The sequence below is a fragment of the Hibiscus syriacus genome, unplaced genomic scaffold (genome assembly GCF_006381635.1).
Source record: "Hibiscus syriacus cultivar Baekdansim isolate YM2019G1 unplaced genomic scaffold, ASM638163v2 tig00110384_pilon, whole genome shotgun sequence".
Lineage (NCBI taxonomy): Eukaryota > Viridiplantae > Streptophyta > Magnoliopsida > Malvales > Malvaceae > Hibiscus > Hibiscus syriacus.
The window spans coordinates 3,056,529-3,077,164 of NW_024062715.1; the positions used below are offsets into that span (position 1 = coordinate 3,056,529).

The window sequence follows — 20,636 nt, forward strand, 5'->3', positions numbered from 1 at the left end:
GATTTGGATTAATTATGTTAGGGGTTTGATTTTATAAGTTTAGAAATGTTGTTTAGAGGTTGAATTGATCCTTGAATAAAGTAGGAAATCATGGAATCCTTAACTTCTAGTATTCGGCCATGGGGAAAATTTGGGGGGGGGGGAAATATCGAAAATTTTCCTATGGTTTAGAATTGATATTAGAAGTGTTCTATGTGAAATGGAGATCAATTTGGAAGCTTAAATTAGAAAAAGGAATAATTTACTAGTTTTGAGAATGTTGGGACATTAATGTATAAATGTGAAATTTGAGGTACTAAATGTTGAATAACAATGATTAAATGCTGGAAATTTATGATAGAAAGTTGATTGGAATCAAATTGCAAGTTTGGTAAAGTTGAGGCTGGAATTCGAGAAGACTCAATATTATAGGGACTTGATTTTAATTTTATTAAATATGAAAGTACCATTTGAGTAAAATAGTGTAATGCTGGAAATTTTATTAGTATGTTGATTTTTAATTAAATATTATTTTTGGGATTGATTTGCAAGTTTGGTAAGGTGAAAGGTTGAAATTGAAAAGTCTAAGAACGTTTAGTATAAAATTGTATGTTTTTAAATGTTTAAGTGTTGATGAATATTTTATTAAGGTACTGGAAATTTTATGTAATTAATGTGACATGATCATAATAGTGAAGGGTTATTATAAAGTTAATGGAAAAGTTAAGGTGAATTCTAGAAAGAATTCAAAATTAATGGTTTAATTATGTATTTAGCAAAAGCTGAAGGGTTGATGTGAAATAAATATTTATGGAATTTAAGGAATATTTTGAGAAGGTTGAAATTACAATGGAAGTATGAATGGGTTTTATATCGATTTAAGTATCAATTTTATTTCTATCAAACTTTATATTTAAGATTAAATTATGTTAGTTCTATACTAACATATAATTTAAAAAATTTATGTATTATACGATGTTGTCAGACTACGATAAATCTAGTGATCCAAGTAAATCGAAATTGAAGGAAAAAGTGTGGAATTGAGAAGATTATCGGGAGAAGGTTCGATATGGAGGCAAAGATGAGTACATTTAATTTATATTTATGTCATCACACAAACATTGGCTTGCGATGAGCCAATGACGGAGTTACTACGGTAAAAAGTATGTTTTCTATTTTAAATATGAATTATTTATATAATGTTTGCATGAATGTTTTATGTATAATTTAGGGTATAAATTGCCCAAGTACGGATTTTACGAGAAAGAATTTTAAATATTTATGATTTTCAGACGTTGACTAATAAATGATTATATTATGAAATATAAGCCCATTGAATGTTGTTTTGAGAGTCATAGGTACATTTGGCATGCCATTAAGTTTAGTACTTTCCAGTTATCAGTTTCCAGTTATATGCATCGTTGGTGCTCATTTTATGATTGCACTTAAAGAGCATTATATGTTTCAGCTATGATTGACACCGTGATGTGCCCAATGCGCACCTAATGTTCTACTCACGTACATTTTATTCTCTTACATATACATTGGGATAAACAAATAAATATGAAAGTTATTAGAGGAATATGAAAGAAAAGAACATGAAACTGAAATGAAAGTTCTGAAATATGTACGAATGAAATAAATATGAGTTGTTTATGATATTTGATGTTGGTTTACATGATTTTTGATAAAATAACGAGAGGATGATTTTTCAGGTTTTCAAGGGGAAATCAGCTTGAATAGCTCGGTTTTAAAGTTTTAAAGTTTTTATTAAAATTACAGTTTTATGTTATAATACTTTGCGAAATTTATGTTTTATATCACTTTAGTTATGTTGTTGCTTCACTAAGTTTTACTTAGCGTGTGATGATTTTCATGTGTATGTTCAAATAAGGAAAAATGAAATGAAGTGGGGAGCTTTCTGAGCATCTTTTGGAAATCAAACCTACCGACAGTATAAGTAAGATATCATATCTTTGACTTATTAGTGGCATGTTCATTATATAATTGGTTTACTTTATCGAATTTATTTTTAAAAAGTTTGTAATAGTAAACTAGGACATTTTATTTTTGGTTGTTTATTTATGTTCGTATGTATGAATAAATGGTTTATATATAATACTATGTTTAAACGGTTTTCAAAATCAAGCAGTGTTTAGACATTTTCATATAATTTATGAACAACACCAAACTGCCTAATCGCTGCTTGAAATCATATTTGGTTTCAATGATTAAATGTTATTTTATGATTTTATACGGTTAAGGTAAAAGCTTAAAGTTAAAATAGAAAATGTTCAAAAAGGAACATATTTTTAAGTATTTATGTTCAACTAATGTTTGTTAAGTTGGTGTGACATCTTTAGCTCGTATTTTGAGAAATATACGAGCCATGGGTGTTACAGTTCGACTCGGATCAGGTCGGGTCCAGTTCAAATAAGTTCAGGGCATTTTCAGGTTGATTTGACACCAGATTCAGGTCGAGTAATTTCAGTTCGGATCGATGTCAGTTCAGGTCAAAACAGTTCAAGACTGTAGCAGTTAAACACCGGGTTAATTCAGGTTAGGATGGACTTTAGTCGGATCTCGTTCAGAATCAGGTCGGGTCCAGTTCAAATAAGTTCAGGGCATTTCAGGTTGATTTGACACCAGATTCAGGTCGAGTAATTTCAGTTCGGATCGGATGGACTTTAGTCGGATCTCGTTCAGATCAGGATATATCATTGACAAATAAAATTTAGGTTGGATCTTGACCGAATACGGATTGAATTCAGGTGGGGTCATTTTTTATTTTTGGATTAATTATTTTTCTCATTCCGTAAACGTTGAATTACAATTTGTAATTGTATATGATTTAGATTAAATTACTAAAAATATAAATAATCATAGATCTATTTTTAAATTTAAAGACTAAATTGAACAAATATAAAATTAAAATAAAAAAATTAAACAAATTAAACAACACACATTGATGAGGGACCAAATCGAAATAATTTTAAAATGTGAGGTTGAAATTAATATTAAAAATGACTAAATTATGCCCATTTAAAAGGTTAAGGGTCAATTACAAAAATATAAATAAAAATAAGAATGGGTCAAATTCATATGCAAATATAAATTTAAGGATTAAATTGAATAAATATGAAAGTGAGCTTATTAAAATTTAAATAAATTAAAGAACATAAAAAGATGAAATCAAAATAATTGTAAAATGTGAAAAAATGGAAAATATAGTAAATTGCATTCATTTTAAAAGTTGAAAAAAATTAAAACAATTATAATATATATAAAGTATATAATAATATAATATATATAAACTTTATAGTTTATATATAAACTATATATAAAGTATATATGATATACATATAACCTATATACTTTATATTTATATACTATATATAAACTATATAGTGTATATATGAACAATATATAAACTATATAGTTTATTACTATAAACTATATGTATAAACTATATACACTATAACTATATATGTATAAACTATATGTATATATATAAACTATATATTTATAAATTACATATTTAAACTATATAGTTTATATAAACTCTATATATAAACTATATGTAATATATATACTATATAAATTATAAAATATGTGTATAAACTATATATATACTATATGTGTAAATTGTATATATAATCTATATATATAAACTATATATACTATATAGTTTACATATGAACCATATATAAACTCTATATAAACCATATATATAAACTATATATATGTTCATTAATATAAACTTTATGAACTATATATATATATATATACTATATAAACTATATATTATATAGTTCATTAATATAAAAAATGTATTAATTTATTAATATAAACTATATATATTATATAGTTCATTAGTATAAACTATATGAACAATAGTTTATTAATATTAATTTTATAGTTTATTGAGATAAAGTATATAGTTTATACATATAATAGTAATTGAAAGAATTGAAAAATATATAGGGATAAATTGAAAGAATTAAAAATATAAAACTTAAATTTTATCATTAAATTTGGACTAAATTGAATAAATTTTAAAATATGGGGACGATGTACAATGTCAATTGAACTTCAAAAACACGCGGGCCAAGAGACCCAAATTTGGACTAATATATAAACCAAAATTTTCTAATTTCGATCATTTTTCGTGTTTTTCTCATTTTGTGATTTTGTTCTCTCTCTCTCTAACACTCCGATTCTCTCAAAACTCTTTGACTTCTCTCTAGAAACTTATCGAAAAACACCTTAAACCTAGAAATCTTTTGATTTTTTTCGATCCAACACCCTAAATCCATACCTTATTCATCCATGTTCATCCCAAAAACCGTCCTTTGATTTTCACAAACACTAAAACCAAACCCTATCTTATTTTTCGATCAAACACCCCAAATTCATCTCTTGTTCATTCGTGTTCATCCTCAAACCCTTCTTTGATCCTTACAAACACCCAAAACCAAAGTCCAACATATTTTTTTTGATAAAGCCCCAAACCCTCAATACTTATTCATCTATATTCACCCTCAATCCCTTGTTTGATCCTTACAAACACCCAAAACCAAAACTATTTTTTAGATCAAACCCAATACTGTTCATATTTCAACTTCTTCTTATCTAACCCCAAACCCTAATCAAGCATCTTCTTCTTATTCTTCATATGTTCATATTTTCTAAGCCTAAACCCTAACTAAGCCTTTTTATCTTTTGTATCTATTTATTTTCTCTAACACTAAACCCTAACTAAGACTCTTCATCTTTTATCTTTCTTCATCTTCTCTAACCTTAAACCCTAACCAAGCCTCTTCTTCTTCTCTTTATTCTGTTCATATTCTATAATCCTATTCGATACTGTTTATCATCTTTTTCTTCTGTCTTTGTTCATTTTCTGTAACCCTATTTTGAATCGAGACTATTTATCTACTTCTATCTCTGTTCATCTTATCTAACCAAGACTATTACCCCTCTCTATTTGAAACCTTTATTTTTTACGGTTTCATGGATAGTTCATCTTATGAGTTCAACTTTCCAGGTATTTTTTTTCATTCCTTTTTTATTTTCATATTTTTAATTTTAATATTTGAATTAATAAATTCTTTTTTTTTGTAGGAGAAACACCAATAGATCATAATGAAGAACATTCTGAAAGAGGTAAATTGCATCATTAGCTTTCTATTTGATTCCTTGAATATTTTTTTTAATTTTTATATGTGTGTGGTATACTAACCCTAAGTTTTTTTAAGGGGATGTAAATGATCAATTGTCTAAAGCAGTTGATGTCAATAAATCCTCTAAGAGGAATGCCACATGTTCATCTGAGTTTGGGAGCACTACACCTTCATCAAATCTGCCGATGGTTATGTTTATGCTGAGTGTAAGTATTGCAAAGTGAAAAGGTATAAAGTTGATTCTTATATTAGTACATCTAACCCTAGAAGGCATACTGAGAAATGCCAAGTTTATAAGGAATTTCTTACTGAAAATCCTGGTAGGATAAGTTCTTTTGATCAAAACAAATATTGTGAATTGTTTATTGAGGCTATTATGTGTCATGGTTATGCTTTTAGTATTGTTGAGCATGAAAAACTTAGGGATTTGCATCTTTTCTTTAATTATTCTGTTAATGATATATTTAGGTATACTATTACCAAGTATTGCATGTTGGAGCATGAAAAGCATAAAATTTGCTACTTGATTCAATGCATTATGTTTCAAGTTGTATTTGTTTTACATGTGATGGATGGGCTGCCTGCACTTCAGGTTCTTATTTTGTTCTTACTGCTCATTATGTTGATAATAACTGGAAACTTTAGTCTAAAATACTGAATTTTTTCCATTTTCCTCATCCTCATGATGGTGAGTCAATCTTTAAGTTTGTGAAAAAGATGATATGTGAGTGGGGTCTTGAAAAAAAGCATTTACCATTACACTTGATAATGCTTTTGCAAATGATAGAATGATTAAGAGACTTAAAGATGATTTGAATGACATTTCCCCTCTTCCCTGCAATGGTAAATACTTCCATATAAGGTGTGTTACCCATATTTTGAACTTGATAGTTCGAAAAGGTTTGAAGGTAATTTATTCTTGTGTTATTAAATTGTGTGAAATTGTTAAGTTTACTGATTCTTTTGATTCTAGACTTTGTGCCTTTGAATTAGCTGTGAAAAACTATGATTTTTCTTTTTGTGGTATGTTGTTATTGGATGTTCATACTCGATGGAATTCTACTTACTTGATGATTTATAGGGTACTTGAGGATATATAAGCCATTAACTTGTTTGTTAATAGGGAAAATGAGTTGGATATCATTACTGATCATGGGTGGCAAGATGTTCAAACAATCTGTAATTTTCTTGAACCTTTTTATGAAATTACTACCATGTTCTCTAATTTTAAGTATTTCACTTCTAACTTGTATTTGGATAACATTGTTGCAACTGAAAAATTGTTGTGTGATGCTCATAATGATCCTTGTGAAGGTATTTCTGCAATGACAAGACCCATGCTTGAAATATATAAGGAATATTGGTCTTATCATTCAATGATTATGTCTTTTATAATTTTACTTGATCCTCGATATAAATTAGAACTTCTGAAGGAGTTGTACAATGTTCTTTATGTTGAAGACGAGGTTCAACGGAGGGTAAGTCTCATTTATAATGAGTTGCTTGAGTTATATGTATTTTATTCAAAAAATGCACATTGTGGTTCTTTTTTTGTCCAAAGTAACACATCTTTAGACAGAAGTGGCTCAAGTTCCAATTGGCCTCAAACATTTAAAAAATCATATATATTTCAGGTTAGTTTTTATAATTTCATATTCAATTTTATCAATTTTATTATGTTTTCAATATTCTATTTTCTTTGATTTTTCAGAATTTTGATGCCAATTTAGCTACTTTATGGAGTGGACGATCCGATGTAGACTCTTACATTAGTTTATCCCTTGTCCCTCGTACTGGAGAATCTGACTTTGATATTTTAGAGTATTGGAAAAATCAAAGTATTTCTTATCCGATACTTTCTCGTATGGAGATATATATATTAACTATTCCAATTACTTCAGTTGCATTTGAATCATCCTTTAGTATGGGGTCGTATTTTGAACAAATTGAGAGCTAAACTCTTACCTAAGAATGTTGAGATCTTTTTAACAAATCGTAATTGGTTGTATGGTTTTGACTGGAGGAAAAGAATATCTTACTATGGTTAATAAGTTTGCTATGTAAAGGCAATTAAATTATTTATTTTTTATTTTAATTTCATTAATATTTCAAATTGCTTATTAATGATTTTAATTTTTAATTTTAATTTTGTAGGGTGTTTAACAATAAGTCAAAACATTGTAATTGGTTTGTGAATAATTTTGTCTTGCTTCCTTCCTTTAGAGGTAACTTCTGTTTATTTATATTTATTAAATTAATTTTTATATTTATTATGTTTATTTAATTAATTTTTCGATATGTTTATTAATGCTTCTGTTTTTTGCAGGGTGTCTTACAAGTTACAACAAGCATCATTCTAAATGCTTCTTTCTTCTTTTTTTCTTGATTCTGCTTGATATTGTTTTTGTTATTAAATGTTTGTTGAATGTTTGATTCAATAAAGGTTTGGTAAAGTCGAAAATGTTTGGCACTGTTGGCCATCGTATTCCCTTTGGCTTTACCACTGACTGCATGCTTGTTTAATACATAAATGTTGCATTCTGCCTGTTGCTACCTTGTATATTTTTGTTGGTTTGACTTAAATAAATTGTTGTAACTTGTAAATTATTTTCTAAATAGTTACTCATGTTAAATTATGTTGGTGAAATTTTGGCTTTTAAAGCTGAAAAGTTGCCCGTAATTTGACAATGTTGGAAACATTTAGATATTTTGATACAAAAGCTCAATTAAGAAATTTCTGGTAGCAAAGTAAGGCTTTTAGCCTTATAAAACTTTTGTTATAAGATCTGAGAGCTTAAATTTTAACTTTGTTTTTGTTCATTTTATTGTAATTTTATTGTATTGAATTGTCATAAATTTATGTTATTCAAATTTCATTCAAATGTTATTCAGATTTCCAATATCAATTAAATTCATCTTTTATATTATGTTTTATATATATGTTATCATTTTTAGATAAATTATCTTTGCATTATTAATTAATTATTACATAAAACATAAATTAAATTATATAGTTTACATTTAAATTAATTTTATTATGTTCAATAGAAATACATTATTCTAACTTGTAATCATTATAATTAATTTAATTAATCATGTTTAATAAATAAATTACTTAATAAAATAAAATTAATGATTATATTGAAGATTTATAACATAAGAATCATAATATAAGAATTATAATTAATATAATAAGTCCATTTATTAATTTAATTATCATAACTAATATTTTATTATAACATTTAAAAATTAATCATATTAATTAGTATGATTTATTATAAACTCAAAATCTCAAAATCTCATTAAAATCTTATAATTTCATCAATGGTAATATATAAGTTAGGTAAATATCAAGTCAGGTAAATATCATATTAGTTCAATAACAAGTCAGATCATTTATATGTTGAGTCAATTACATGTTAGATTCATAACAGGCTAGGTTGAAAACAAGTTAGGTAATATCAATTATTTATTAGGTTAGTCTCGGGTTCGGGTTCATATCAATTGGATGCATATCGGGTTTGATTATCATATTTTCAATTCAATTCAGGTTCAGGTCGTTCTCAGATCAGGTACAGGTCGAGTTCAAATCCACAATTTCCAAGTTCAACTCGGGTTAAGGCAACACCAGTTCCGAATCGAATCGGTTTTAGATCGTCACAACTCAAATCAAAAACAATTTTGAATTGAGTGAGTTTTAATCGGTTTTACAGGTGGAGTAAGCTTTTACATCCCTAAGCTTCACCGTTCTCTTACCAATTCTCGAAAACCACATACATCATGTTCGACGTGATTATATGGTAGTTCTAATGATATGTCTTATACAAAATGTTGCTTGGTGTTGATGACAAATGCAAGGTGGGACCCACTCGGTGACTGATGTATGTGATGGAGTAGGAAGTAACTATATATCCATTATTTTTAGAAAACTATTAAATTTTATTTAATATTGTTAAAAAAATTTGTATGTTCATTTTTTAAAATGAAAGAATAATTTTGAACTCTTATTTTTAATTTTTAGATTCACCATTAAACTCAGTTGTTTGAAGCATAAGGTTGATAAATTAAACACAAACGTTTTGTCATAAACCTGTACCATTTTGAAGAACATACTCGAAAAAATACTTACGAGATCGTTTCATTATTGTCTTTCATGGATTTGAACGTTTAATGGCGTGGTTCCAATATTTCGTATGTTCTCTAGCAATTTATAATTCGATTCCATCTGATCTATGTCATATTATCTATAGAAATATTTATGGCCCGTCATATTTATGACCTAGATGCAAATCTATTATTTTAACTTTTTTTTATTCAATAAAAAAAGAAAAAGGAGTGAGCTCTGACTTTGATCATACTATTTTAATTATAATTAATAACAAAATGTTTTAGTTGAGTTGTATTATTTTTTATATAAAATATTATTTTAATTTATGAAATATAACAATCTCATTTTGCAAACATAGATGTAACAATTCCACCTTATAAATATGATATTTTCAACTCTCTAGTTCATCCGATTATGCAAGAGTAAAAATCTTTGAGATATATATAGGCTTAAACGTCAAAAAAGTGCTCAACGTATGCATTTTTTTTTAATTTAGTGTCTAGCATTTTTTCGTTCTAGTTTAATGTTTAACGTTCAATTCCGTAACTCAATATTGGTCAGGCTTTGATGGGTCGTTAATTTGGACCTTTAAATGCCACCTGACATGGATATAATATAAAAAATGATTTTCTAATTAAAATAATAACAACTTAATTAATTGAAATTGAAAAATTAAAAAAAAAGGATAAAAACCTTGTTAACTTTAACCCTAACCCTAAGTAATTTTCTCTCTCTTCCCCCTTCTTCCCCGTCACTCTCTTCCCATTCCTTCTCCACCCTTTCTTCTAGAAATTGAATTCAAGAACTCACACTCATTCAACTTATTCTTTAAGAAGCTAAATTTGATTTTTCATCTTTAGCTAATAAAATAGCATAAGCAATAGAAAAAGTTCAATATTTACGATTTCTTCACTTCATCATCGATCAAAACCAAAACTAAACACACCTAATAAATCAAATGCGCAATATTTCGAGCTCAGATCTTCCAATCTCAATTTTTTTTTGAGAATGAAAATTCCTTGATAAAATAAGTTTCAAATCATGACAATTTCGACTTACCCAAATGAAATTTATGCTCACATTGAAGCTTAGCCCACGATCGATCACCATTATCAGTAACTGATTCAAGACAAATCGAGTATGAAATCGAACCCAAAGATTTCCCTCCACTTTCGCAATCAACACCATCACCTCCATCAGTTCAGTTAATTAGTTTGTTATTATTTTAATTAAAAAATCATTTTTTTAATATTACACCCTTGCCAGGTGGTATTTAACGGTCGAAATTAACGACCCGTTACGACCTGACCCAAACTGAGTTACGGATGAAACATTAGGCACCAAACTGAAACAAAAATCGTTAAGCACCAAACTGTTCATAATATTTGCTTTGGATATTAGAATTGATCAAGTTAATGTAAATAGATATCTTTTTGAAAGAGTTATCAACTCTTGATTATGCTTAGAAGTAAAGAGAGTTGGTGTCCATTAATTATCGTTTGACACTCAACTGTAATTTTCAATTTATAATTTTTTTTGTGCGTTCTCGACGCCTTTAAGTTTTTAAAAATATTATTTTGAGTAGTAGAAATCCTTACTATGAATAATTTTAATCCCAAGATATTTTTTTCCTTTCTGGAAAATTGGATCTTATACTATGACCATAATCATTATAGAGATTATAAGTTGCATTTTCATTATACATCACAAGTTTTTAAATTCAATATTATTTGTATTTGTATTTTTTAGTATAAAAGTTAAATTCTGAGAATTTTTATGTTACTGATATGGCCCTAAAATACATCTGCATAAAACTAAATATTAGATATATGCAAACATTATTTGAGATATAATGAAATAATAGAATATGATAAGTAAGCAAACTAAAAACAAATTTGTTAAAATTAGTTGTGCCACTTGAAACTTTGAAGGTGTCAAAATTAATTCAAAGCAGAAGTATTTAATAAGCTTGGTAAAAAAGGAACCCACAGAAAGTTAAAAATCAAACTAATACTTCAGATCAGCAATTGAGTCAATAGAACATACTCAAATATATGTCATTAGAAGATAAGGGTAACAAATTTTAAGTTAGGATTTTCTTTTTCCAGTCATATATAATCAATTGTAAGATGCGATCCTCGAACAGTCATATATAATCAATTTTGATGGTTACGTTCTCAAAGTTTTGCATGAATTTGGGCCCTTGTGACATACACACATTCTCTGCTCTGTGCTTTGTTCTCTCAATTAATAAACATAGCATTCCATTTCATTGAGTTTGTCGAAACGATTTTTTAAAACGGTGGGGAGCGAGATTTTGAAAAGCCAACACCTTCAAATTATTTCCCGGTCCTCTTCGAATGGATTTAAATGGCCCGGACAAAATTAGGGTATTACAGCTAAGCTGTCGAAACGATTTTTAAAAGGCGGGGAAGCGAGATCTGTAAACCGCGTCTTTTTTTTAATTATTCTCTTTACGATTGAATTTTAATTAAAAACAATGTGATTTTAGAAAACCTCTCATTTCGAAAATTTGAAAATTCATTCACGATAAAATACGGGTTCGAAGAGTCGCCACCAATCTTTGATTAGGGTGTGATTGGACACCCAAAAATGTTTTGTCATTTTAAAATAAAAAATTAATTTTAATTAAAATAACAAATTTAGGTCTGCGTTACCAAAATTCGAGTTCGGGAGTCGGTTACGTGTAGGGAATGATTAGCACCCCCACAACGCCCTAAATTGGTACCTCGTCGATTAATTAATGTCTTTGCAATGAAATTTACAAATTCGATTTTAATTTGATTTATGATCCCCAACAAATAACAACACATGAATTCCACCATATTCAAAAGCAACAAGATTGATTAAGTTAAAATTACCAAGCCTTTAGAGAGATAAATAATATTCGATTATTTACAAATATCGAGACCAGATCTTAGATAAGTTCTAACTATCTTTTTTCGATAAATTTAAAGAGCCGAATATTTCTTTTTCTTTTGTTCCCAAATTTTAAAATAATGAATCAATTTAATAAGTGTCACTGATGGGATACAATTTTAATTTAAAATCGTTAGAAGCGGATATCTAATAAGTTAAGTCAACCCACTTAAAATAATTTTAAATTAAAAAGGTATTACCCTTAATCTAATTATGTCGTATGGTCGAGTTATGCACACGAGAATATCATACATAAACTAAATAGATAATGCCACACATTCGAATAAACATCTAAATTTAAAATAATATATTCACATGCATTTAGGTTATCTATTTTACAAAGGAAAATTTGAATTATTAATATTTGAATCTATCATATTCTCATTAATGTGTTACAAGGGCTTTCATGCTAAATCGATTAACATCCAAATTAATATTTATCTTATTTTCAAGGTTAAGATAAAGTATGATTGACTTGGTACATACAAGCATACAACAAAATGAACATGCATTGAAGTAAAACAACATGAAATTAAATGTGTTATTAATAACTCAAATCTCATATTCAAAATTTTCAAAGAGGACCAAAGTGAAAGAAAATTAAACTAGGCATGCAAAAATAGAAATTAACCGCTGAAATAAATAAACCTGGTGAGTGACTAAAATTAAATGCACGCAACAATTGATAACTAAATTAAAAAAATAGAAAAGATTCTATTCGAGGACTAAGATATAACATGCAAAAACTCGAGGTCAAATGTATACAAAATAGAAATTAAATATAATGATATTCAGGATTAAAATTAAATGTACACAAAATAAAAAGACAAAATTAACATGCCAACATTCGATTTGAGGACTAATACGAAACATGCAAAGATTACATGATTAAATGCCTAAAACAACCAAACTTTAATAAGATAATTTTTGGGACCGAAATGAATCATGCAAAAAAAATGGAATCCTGATGTCCAAACCACAAAACATTGGTGAAGTTAACCCTAGGACTAAAATGAAAACCAGGAAAAATCTAAGCCAAATATGAAAAGTAATAAAAACTTAAAAACAGCACACCTCAGGACTGAAATGCAACACGCGTAAAGACTGATGCCATAATCAGAAACGTTTAAAGGACTGAACCACGGATTAAAATGCACTAAAAGAAAACTGAGAAGGATTTAAACTGAGAATAACCCATTCAAGCGCTAAAACGTATCTCCATTATCTCTTCAAACGCTGCCGTTTTGGCCATACCCGAAGCGACGTCGTTTTAGTAATACCATATATATGGTATTTTGAGTGAAAAAAAACTAACCTAGCTTTCATTTACCCTCTTCAGCCGCTCTCTCTTCTCCCTCAATTCTCAACGCCGCTCGACCGAGAGCCCTAAAGGCTCCACGACTTCAATGGGCCACCGCACGCCGGTGGCCAAAACCCACCTCACAGAAAGACCAAAACCTACAACAACCGAGACCACCACACAAAACCGAGCCTTCAAACTCAAAACCCCAGACACCGACGACGGCCGAGCAAGCCAAACGACCTCCAACAGTCCCTCAACTCTTCGATCTACTTCTAGTCCCCGAATCGAGGCTTGGCCACCATCCCGATGGCCTTTCTCAACTCAACCGAGGCCACTCGACGAAAGCAAAACCTAAGCTAACCCACATAACCGAGACCCTCGGGTTCTACTCCTCTCACTTCCCACTCCCACGGCGAACCAAGACGAGACTCTTATCTCTAAGGTAAGCATTTCCCTTCCACTCCTACTATTTCATATTCATTTTGGTTCACAATGGAAAGAAAGAAACAATAAATTGCTACTGGTTTTTGGTAGAAGCCAAATATAGGAAATACCTTTGAGAATATTTGAAAATATTGCGTTGCTCTTCGTTTTGGTGTCTCAGATTGTTTTATTGATTCGAAGAAATGAAGGGAAGAACCCCTCTGTTTACACACTGTTTCTTGTTTTTTCCCGTTTACAGTTTGCGCTCCCCTAATTCCCCTTACAATCGTTGATAATCATTCCCCATCTAAAACTGTTTTAGCCTCTTCTCTTTCACTAACCGAGAACCCCCCCGAATGGTTGTTGATGGTTGATTCTTTTTCTTCCTTACTGTTGGTCCTCTCCCCCTCAATGTAACACTTTCTTCTCTTTTTTTATTCGAACCCCTCTTGTGGTCTCCTTTTTGCTTGATCACGTTCTTGAAGTGTTTTTTCGTTTTTTGTTGATGCGTGTATTTTCCTTTCCAAGGTGCCAGAACATGGGGTCTTCTCTTGGAATCATACCTGCAGGGCACGGGAAGCAGTGGGAGACATGGGCACGGGTGACAACGTTGGCTCGAGCTTCTGGGGTGGTGTGCTCATGGAGCAGGGGCACGAGTTGCTGCTCGATCATCGTGCTTCATGTGGTGGGCAGAAGTCTGCATATCTGGTGACCGAATGATTCTCTACAAAAGGGTCGGGTTGTGACTGGGTCAAACCTGGGCCTTGGGTTTAGATTGTTGAACGGGCTGGGCGATTCAATTTTGTAATTGATTTGGGTTTAGTTTTGTTTTGTAAATGGACTCAAGATATTTAATTTGGATTTTGGAATGAACTTCAATTTTGATTTATATCTCGAATTCCAATATGTACGATTTCGATCCAATTAAACACCTAAAGTTCCTCAATTTTCATATTATCCCAAATGCAAGCTTTCATTCATCACTCATCAATATCCCCACTTCATCCGAACTAATTCTTCATCGAGCACCAACACCTTCAAATTATTTCCCGGTCCTCTTCGAATGGATATAAATGGCCCGGACAAAATTAGGGTATTATAGCTAAGCTGTCGAAACGATTTTTAAAAGGCGGGGAAACGAGATCTGTAAACCGCGTCTTTTTTTAATTATTCTCTTTACGATTGAATTTTAATTAAAAACAATGTGATTTTAGAAAACCTCTCATTTCGAAAATTTGAAAATTCATTCACGATAAAATACGGGTTCGAAGAGTCGCCACCAATCTTTGATTAGGGTGTGATTGGACACCCAAAAATGTTTTGTCATTTTAAAATAACAAATTTAGGTTTGCGTTACCAAAATTCGAGTTCGGGAGTCGGTTACGTGTAGGGAAGGATTAGCACCCCTACTGCGTCCTAAATTGGTACCTCGTCGATTAATTAATGTCTTTGCAATGAAATTTATAAATTCGATTTTAATTTGATTTATGATCCCCAACAAATAACAACACATGAATTTCATCATATTGAAAAGCACCAAAATTGATTCAATTAAAATACCCGACCTTTAGAAAGACAAAGAATATTCAATTATTTATAAATATCGAGACAAGATCTTAGATAAGTTCTAACTACCTCTTCTCGATAAATTTAAATAGCCGAATATTTCTTTTTCTTCCGTTCCCAAATTTTAAAACAATGAATCAATTTAATAGGTGTCACTGATGGGATACAATTTTAATTTAAAATTGTTAGAAGCGGATATCTAATAAGTTAAGACAGCCCACTTAAAATAATTTTAAATTAAAAGGGTATTACCCTTAATCTAATTATGAATAATGTTGAGTTATGTACATGAGGATACCATACATATTACACGAAAATGACGCCATGCAAAAATTAATTAAGCAAACTACTATGATTATCTAATCACTAAATAATATACATAGAAATATCATGCAATAATATTTAAATACAAAAATACACATGAATATTTTTAGAATATAAACTATATACATATATTAACATGAATATCTAAATGTAAATAAAATAAAGAAAAGGAAACATCACATTAAAAATGCAAAGTTAAAAAACTAAATAAACTATATGAACTTGGTACTAAATGATAACGAGTTGAAATTTACCAATAATAACGATTTGAAGTAAAAAGAAAACATAAAACCGATTCAAATAATTAAAATAAAATAAAACCATTGTTATCGTAGTGTACTAAAACTATAATAAAACCGAATACATTCAGGACCGAAATATAACATGCAAAAACCTAGAGCTCTAATGTCTAGATGACAACAACAAAACAATCAACTTTTATGACTAAAATCAAATAACATAAAATAAAAGATCAAATTAAAAAACACAACAGACCCGACTTAAGGACTAAAAAGTAACATGCAAAAATCTCAAATCAAATGTATAAAGAACTGAAGCTAAATACATTATCACTCAGGACTAAATTGAATATGCATAAAAGATGAAGTCCAAATCAGGAAACAAATAGAACTCGATTGGGACCAAAATGGAAATCAACGGCAGAAGTGTAGTGACCTTAAAGAAATTATCCCTAAAAATCTAATATAAAACTTTCTTTAAACTAAACCTAACCCTTACTTATCAATTCTCTTCTTCCTCACAGAACGGCGCACCTCTTCTCCCTCAACTCTCAACGCCGCTCGACCTAGAGCCCTAAAGGCTCACTCTACGCCGGCCACCACAGATCGGTGGCCGTTAAACCCTCGACTGCCTTCCCAAACCAACGACAAAACAAATCCCTTTAGCTACGCTCTATGACCTCGATTGCCCTCCAAAGCAACTGATGGAACCATTGAACCAAAGCCAACAAGGACTCTAAGTTATATTCTAGCACTTAAATTGGGCCCTGGATCGAGCATGCGAGGGTTAGAATACCCGATGATCCCATTGATTTCGCACAACCCAGGTAGATATCTAAACCCTTTCTATTTTCCTGTGCCTTACCTATTTGGAGTACACATGCACACATATAGCAGAAGTAAAAACGTAGAGAAAAGCATGAAAATGAGAAATGGAGAATACCCTTGATAAGTCTTTGATTGCTTCAAACTTTCAATGTTGTTTTACAAATTTGTTGTTCTGTTCTGTAAAACACGAAATGGGAGGGGTTTTTTTTTTACTTTCCTTTTTTTGGTTGCCTTGGACGATTGCCGATAGTCTATGGTTCCCTCCGTTCCCTCTCTATTGTTGTCGTGTTTTTTCTGGCCGGGCCCCTCACTGTTGGTTTCTGGTTCCGTGCTCTCGTGAACCTCTCTTCGTTGAACCCAAAATTAAAATAATTCCCCTCTTTCTTCGCGTGTTGCAGGTCACGGGTGATGGGGAGCCGAGCTTGCCTGCTCGGGTATGGTGCATGCCTGGAAACGAGCTGCATGGGCGTTCGTGGAGAACCGAGCCTTGTCTGCTCAGTTGGAGCATTTCACACGGGAGCTGATGTGGGGAACCAAACTGGAACAGCAGGGTATGGGCTACTGCTCGGTTAGTGTATAACATGGGCATCTCGTGAGCAGTTGGCAATGGCTTCAAGTGGGAGCTGGCCATGGTCGGGTCTTGTAATTAAGCCTGGTTTGGGCTTGTTTTGTAAATGGACACTAGACTTTTAATTTGAATTTTGGATTGAATTTTAATTTATCCCTCGTTTTCAAAAACGAAACATATACGATATCAATCCAATTAAGCGTCTCTAGCTTCCAAACGCAAACTCCCATAATTCGTCACTTGAATTAAGTCCTCATCGAGCATCAATATCTTCAAATTAATTCCCGATCTTCAAATGAAATTAACTGGCCCAGACAAAATTAGGGTATTATAGCTGCCCTTCTTTGCTCGTTGTTGTGAACAGAAGAACATAGCAAAGATAAATAATAACCCAATTTTGTCCGATTGCAGCGCCATTTTTCCCTTCTTCAATCTTCTTCTTAACCTTCGCTTCTATCTCACTTGTATAAACCCTTTTAATGGATTGTTCAACTTCTTTGTACCTGAGAATCTTCGATTTCCTCCCATATTTGATGGTCTGATGGTCTGCTCCAACACTTTTTGAGAAGGCTTAAAATGGCCCGGATAACTTATTATCTTGGTAAAAAAAAACATCCTGCCCGAAGGTCTTATGGATGACCCGAAGGATTTATCATCTTGCTCGAGAGACTCACAAATGACCTGAAGGATATAATCGTCATGCTCGAAAGACTTACTGATAGATTTGCTCCACTACTCTCTTGTGAAGGCTTAAAAATTACTCGAAGGATTTAAGCATCATGCTCGAAATACTTATTGATGGCCCGAAGGACTTATAAATTGTGAAATTTTGAAAATCACATTCTTCGTTTTCAAAAATTCCATCTTCTTAAAAAATCATTTTTCATTTTCAAATTTATGTGAAAATATCCTACCCGAAGGTTTTATGGATGGCCCGAAGGACTTATCATCTTGCTCTAAAGGCTTACAGATGACCCGAATGATTTAAGCATCATGCTCGAAAGACTTACTGATGGGCCGAAGAACTTATAAATTGTGAAATTTTGAAAATAGAATTCTTAGTTTTAAAAAAATTCATCTTCTTAAAACGCCATTTTTTCATTTTCAAATTCTTGTGAAAACATCCTACCTGAAGATTTTATGGATGGCCCGAAGGATTTATCATCTTGCTCTAAAGGCTTATAGATGACCCGAAGGATTTAAGCATCATGCTCGAAAGACTTACTGATAGCCCGAAGGACTTATAAATCGTGAAATTTTGAAAATCGCATTCTTCGTTTTCAAAAATTCCATCTTCTTAAAACACTATTTTTTCATTTTCAAATTCATGTGAAAATATCCTACCCGAAAGTTTTATGGACGGATTTGCTTCACTACTCTTCGGTGAAGGCTTAAGATGGTTTACTTCACTGCTCCTTGGTGAAGGCTTAAGATTGATTTGCTTCACTCCTTTTCGGTGAAGGCTTAAAATTGACTTTGCTCCAATTCTTTGTTTTTCTTATACATCTGATGGTCTTCACTTCAAAGCAATTTTTCTCTGTGGATTATACCTCTCTATTCTTCAAGGTATGCCTCCTTAAACATAACTCCTTGCATTTGAGGCTTTAAATCTTCATTTCAACTTGGGATTTTAACATCCTGCATCTTCTCTTTTCAATGGAAGACCTGTCAAAATCATGTGTTTATGCATGAAACATGAATGCAATTAAATGTATCAGTGTAATGCATTATCTTTTATGCAAACGATGTTCTCATGAATGCATAAATGTCGATTTAATCTTCATTTGCCCTCAAAGTGGTTAACTTATTCTTCTTCTACTTGATCATTCTTTTCATGGGTTTCCTTCATATACCCGTGTAGCAACTCATAATTTCCAATTTGCTTTTTGGAAGAGCCCTCTGATCTTCTTTTATCTTCTTGTCATCGTTATTTTCTGTCTTCATTTCGGAGAAAGTGTTTTCTCTCTCAACATCTTGCTATAGTCAGAAATACGACTGTGTTGCCCCATTTCCATCCTTGGCTCAATTATGCTTTCAGAGTTATTCTTCCAGGGCTCTGCCATTGATCAATGCTCAGTTGATTTGCTTTACAAGGTAAGCTCTGTTCAAATTCACGATCTGCCCCTGACACTTAAAGTTGCTAGACTCATTCTCAATAACTTCTTGGTCTGAATCTTGTCATCTTAACATGTTGTGGGTTCAGTCGTGCCCCAAAGTGGGTACTCATGGATCTCTTCATGCCCAAAATATCCTAACTTGGATGTTCTCATTCTGGTGTCACTACCCAGTAGTGTTGTCAAATAGTTTAAGGACTTCTTTTCATACTTCTGAATTTCTGTAGTTTCCACTATCTCTTTGGCGTTTCCAAACAGCTTATTGATACGAATAATGATTGAGTGTGACTTCTCATACTGGCTAGAATCAGCAGGCTCTACAGTTGTCTCTTGCATATTTGATACCTCAAGGTTGCTTCCGTCGAGCTCTTTCTTTCTGGTTGTAGAAGTCACACTTCCTTTGGCCAAAGCATCTATCCTATCCATCATCCTGGACATCTGCTCTTTTATCTCTCTTATCTCATTTTGCTCTTCCTCAGTTATACGATCTTTAGGTGCAGAATAGCTATCCCCTATTCTCGAAGCTTTCTCAGGATGCCACTTTTTGACTGTGTTATAGCTTGCTTGATCACGAAACCCTTTGTCCGTCATGATAACCTTTAACTATGATGAACACTCACAAATCAACACCCTTTTGATTATGTCATGGTCATGCAATGCAGATAGAGAAAACAAAACAACATAAAAACAAGTTAGTACACATAATACATCAAAATGACCCAAAAGTAACAATATCACAATGAATTAATAATCATTATAAGAATGCAAATGCAAATGCAAATGCAAAAGGTGTTAATTCCAAAAGTGACCACTATAGAACAACTTTCATTTAGACAACAAGAATTCATTACACCATGTAATCAAAATACAATTATGATTCTTCATTTCTTCATTTCCTTGAGTCGTACTCTTAATGAAATCTGGCATTGCACCTCCAAAATTATCGGTGTGTTTTATCGTCTTTGATGATGTCGGACGTCCTTAACTTAAATATTGGGATTACCATCTTCACTTTCAATGCAAAATGGTCTTCCTGTCTTTGTGAAGGGTCTTCCATCTAT

General features: G+C 31.3%; 1 protein-coding gene across 1 annotated transcript; it reads left to right on the top strand.

Annotated features, from left to right (window-relative positions):
- The first annotated feature begins 6,376 nt into the window (after nucleotides 1-6,376).
- Nucleotides 6,377-14,722, top strand: LOC120122176. The gene is made up of 5 exons (XM_039141393.1): nucleotides 6,377-6,476; nucleotides 6,585-6,640; nucleotides 6,874-7,000; nucleotides 13,550-13,955; nucleotides 14,465-14,722. Exons 1-5 carry the CDS (start codon nucleotides 6,377-6,379, stop codon nucleotides 14,646-14,648), a joined length of 873 nt encoding a protein of 290 aa, XP_038997324.1. The 3' UTR covers nucleotides 14,649-14,722.
- The last annotated feature ends 5,914 nt before the right edge of the window (nucleotides 14,723-20,636 follow it).

What these genes read in the sequence shown, in the direction of transcription:
- LOC120122176 (XM_039141393.1), top strand. Translation starts at nt 6,377, where the DNA reads ATGTTCTCTAATTTTAAGTATTTCACTTCTAACTTGTATTTGGATAAC. An exon ending in TCATAATGATCCTTGTGAAG is followed by an intron (nt 6,477 to 6,584) that starts GTATTTCTGCAA and finishes GATATAAATTAG; the next exon opens with AACTTCTGAAGGAGTTGTAC. An exon ending in AGAGTATTGGAAAAATCAAA is followed by an intron (nt 7,001 to 13,549) that starts GTATTTCTTATC and finishes TACCCTCTTCAG; the next exon opens with CCGCTCTCTCTTCTCCCTCA.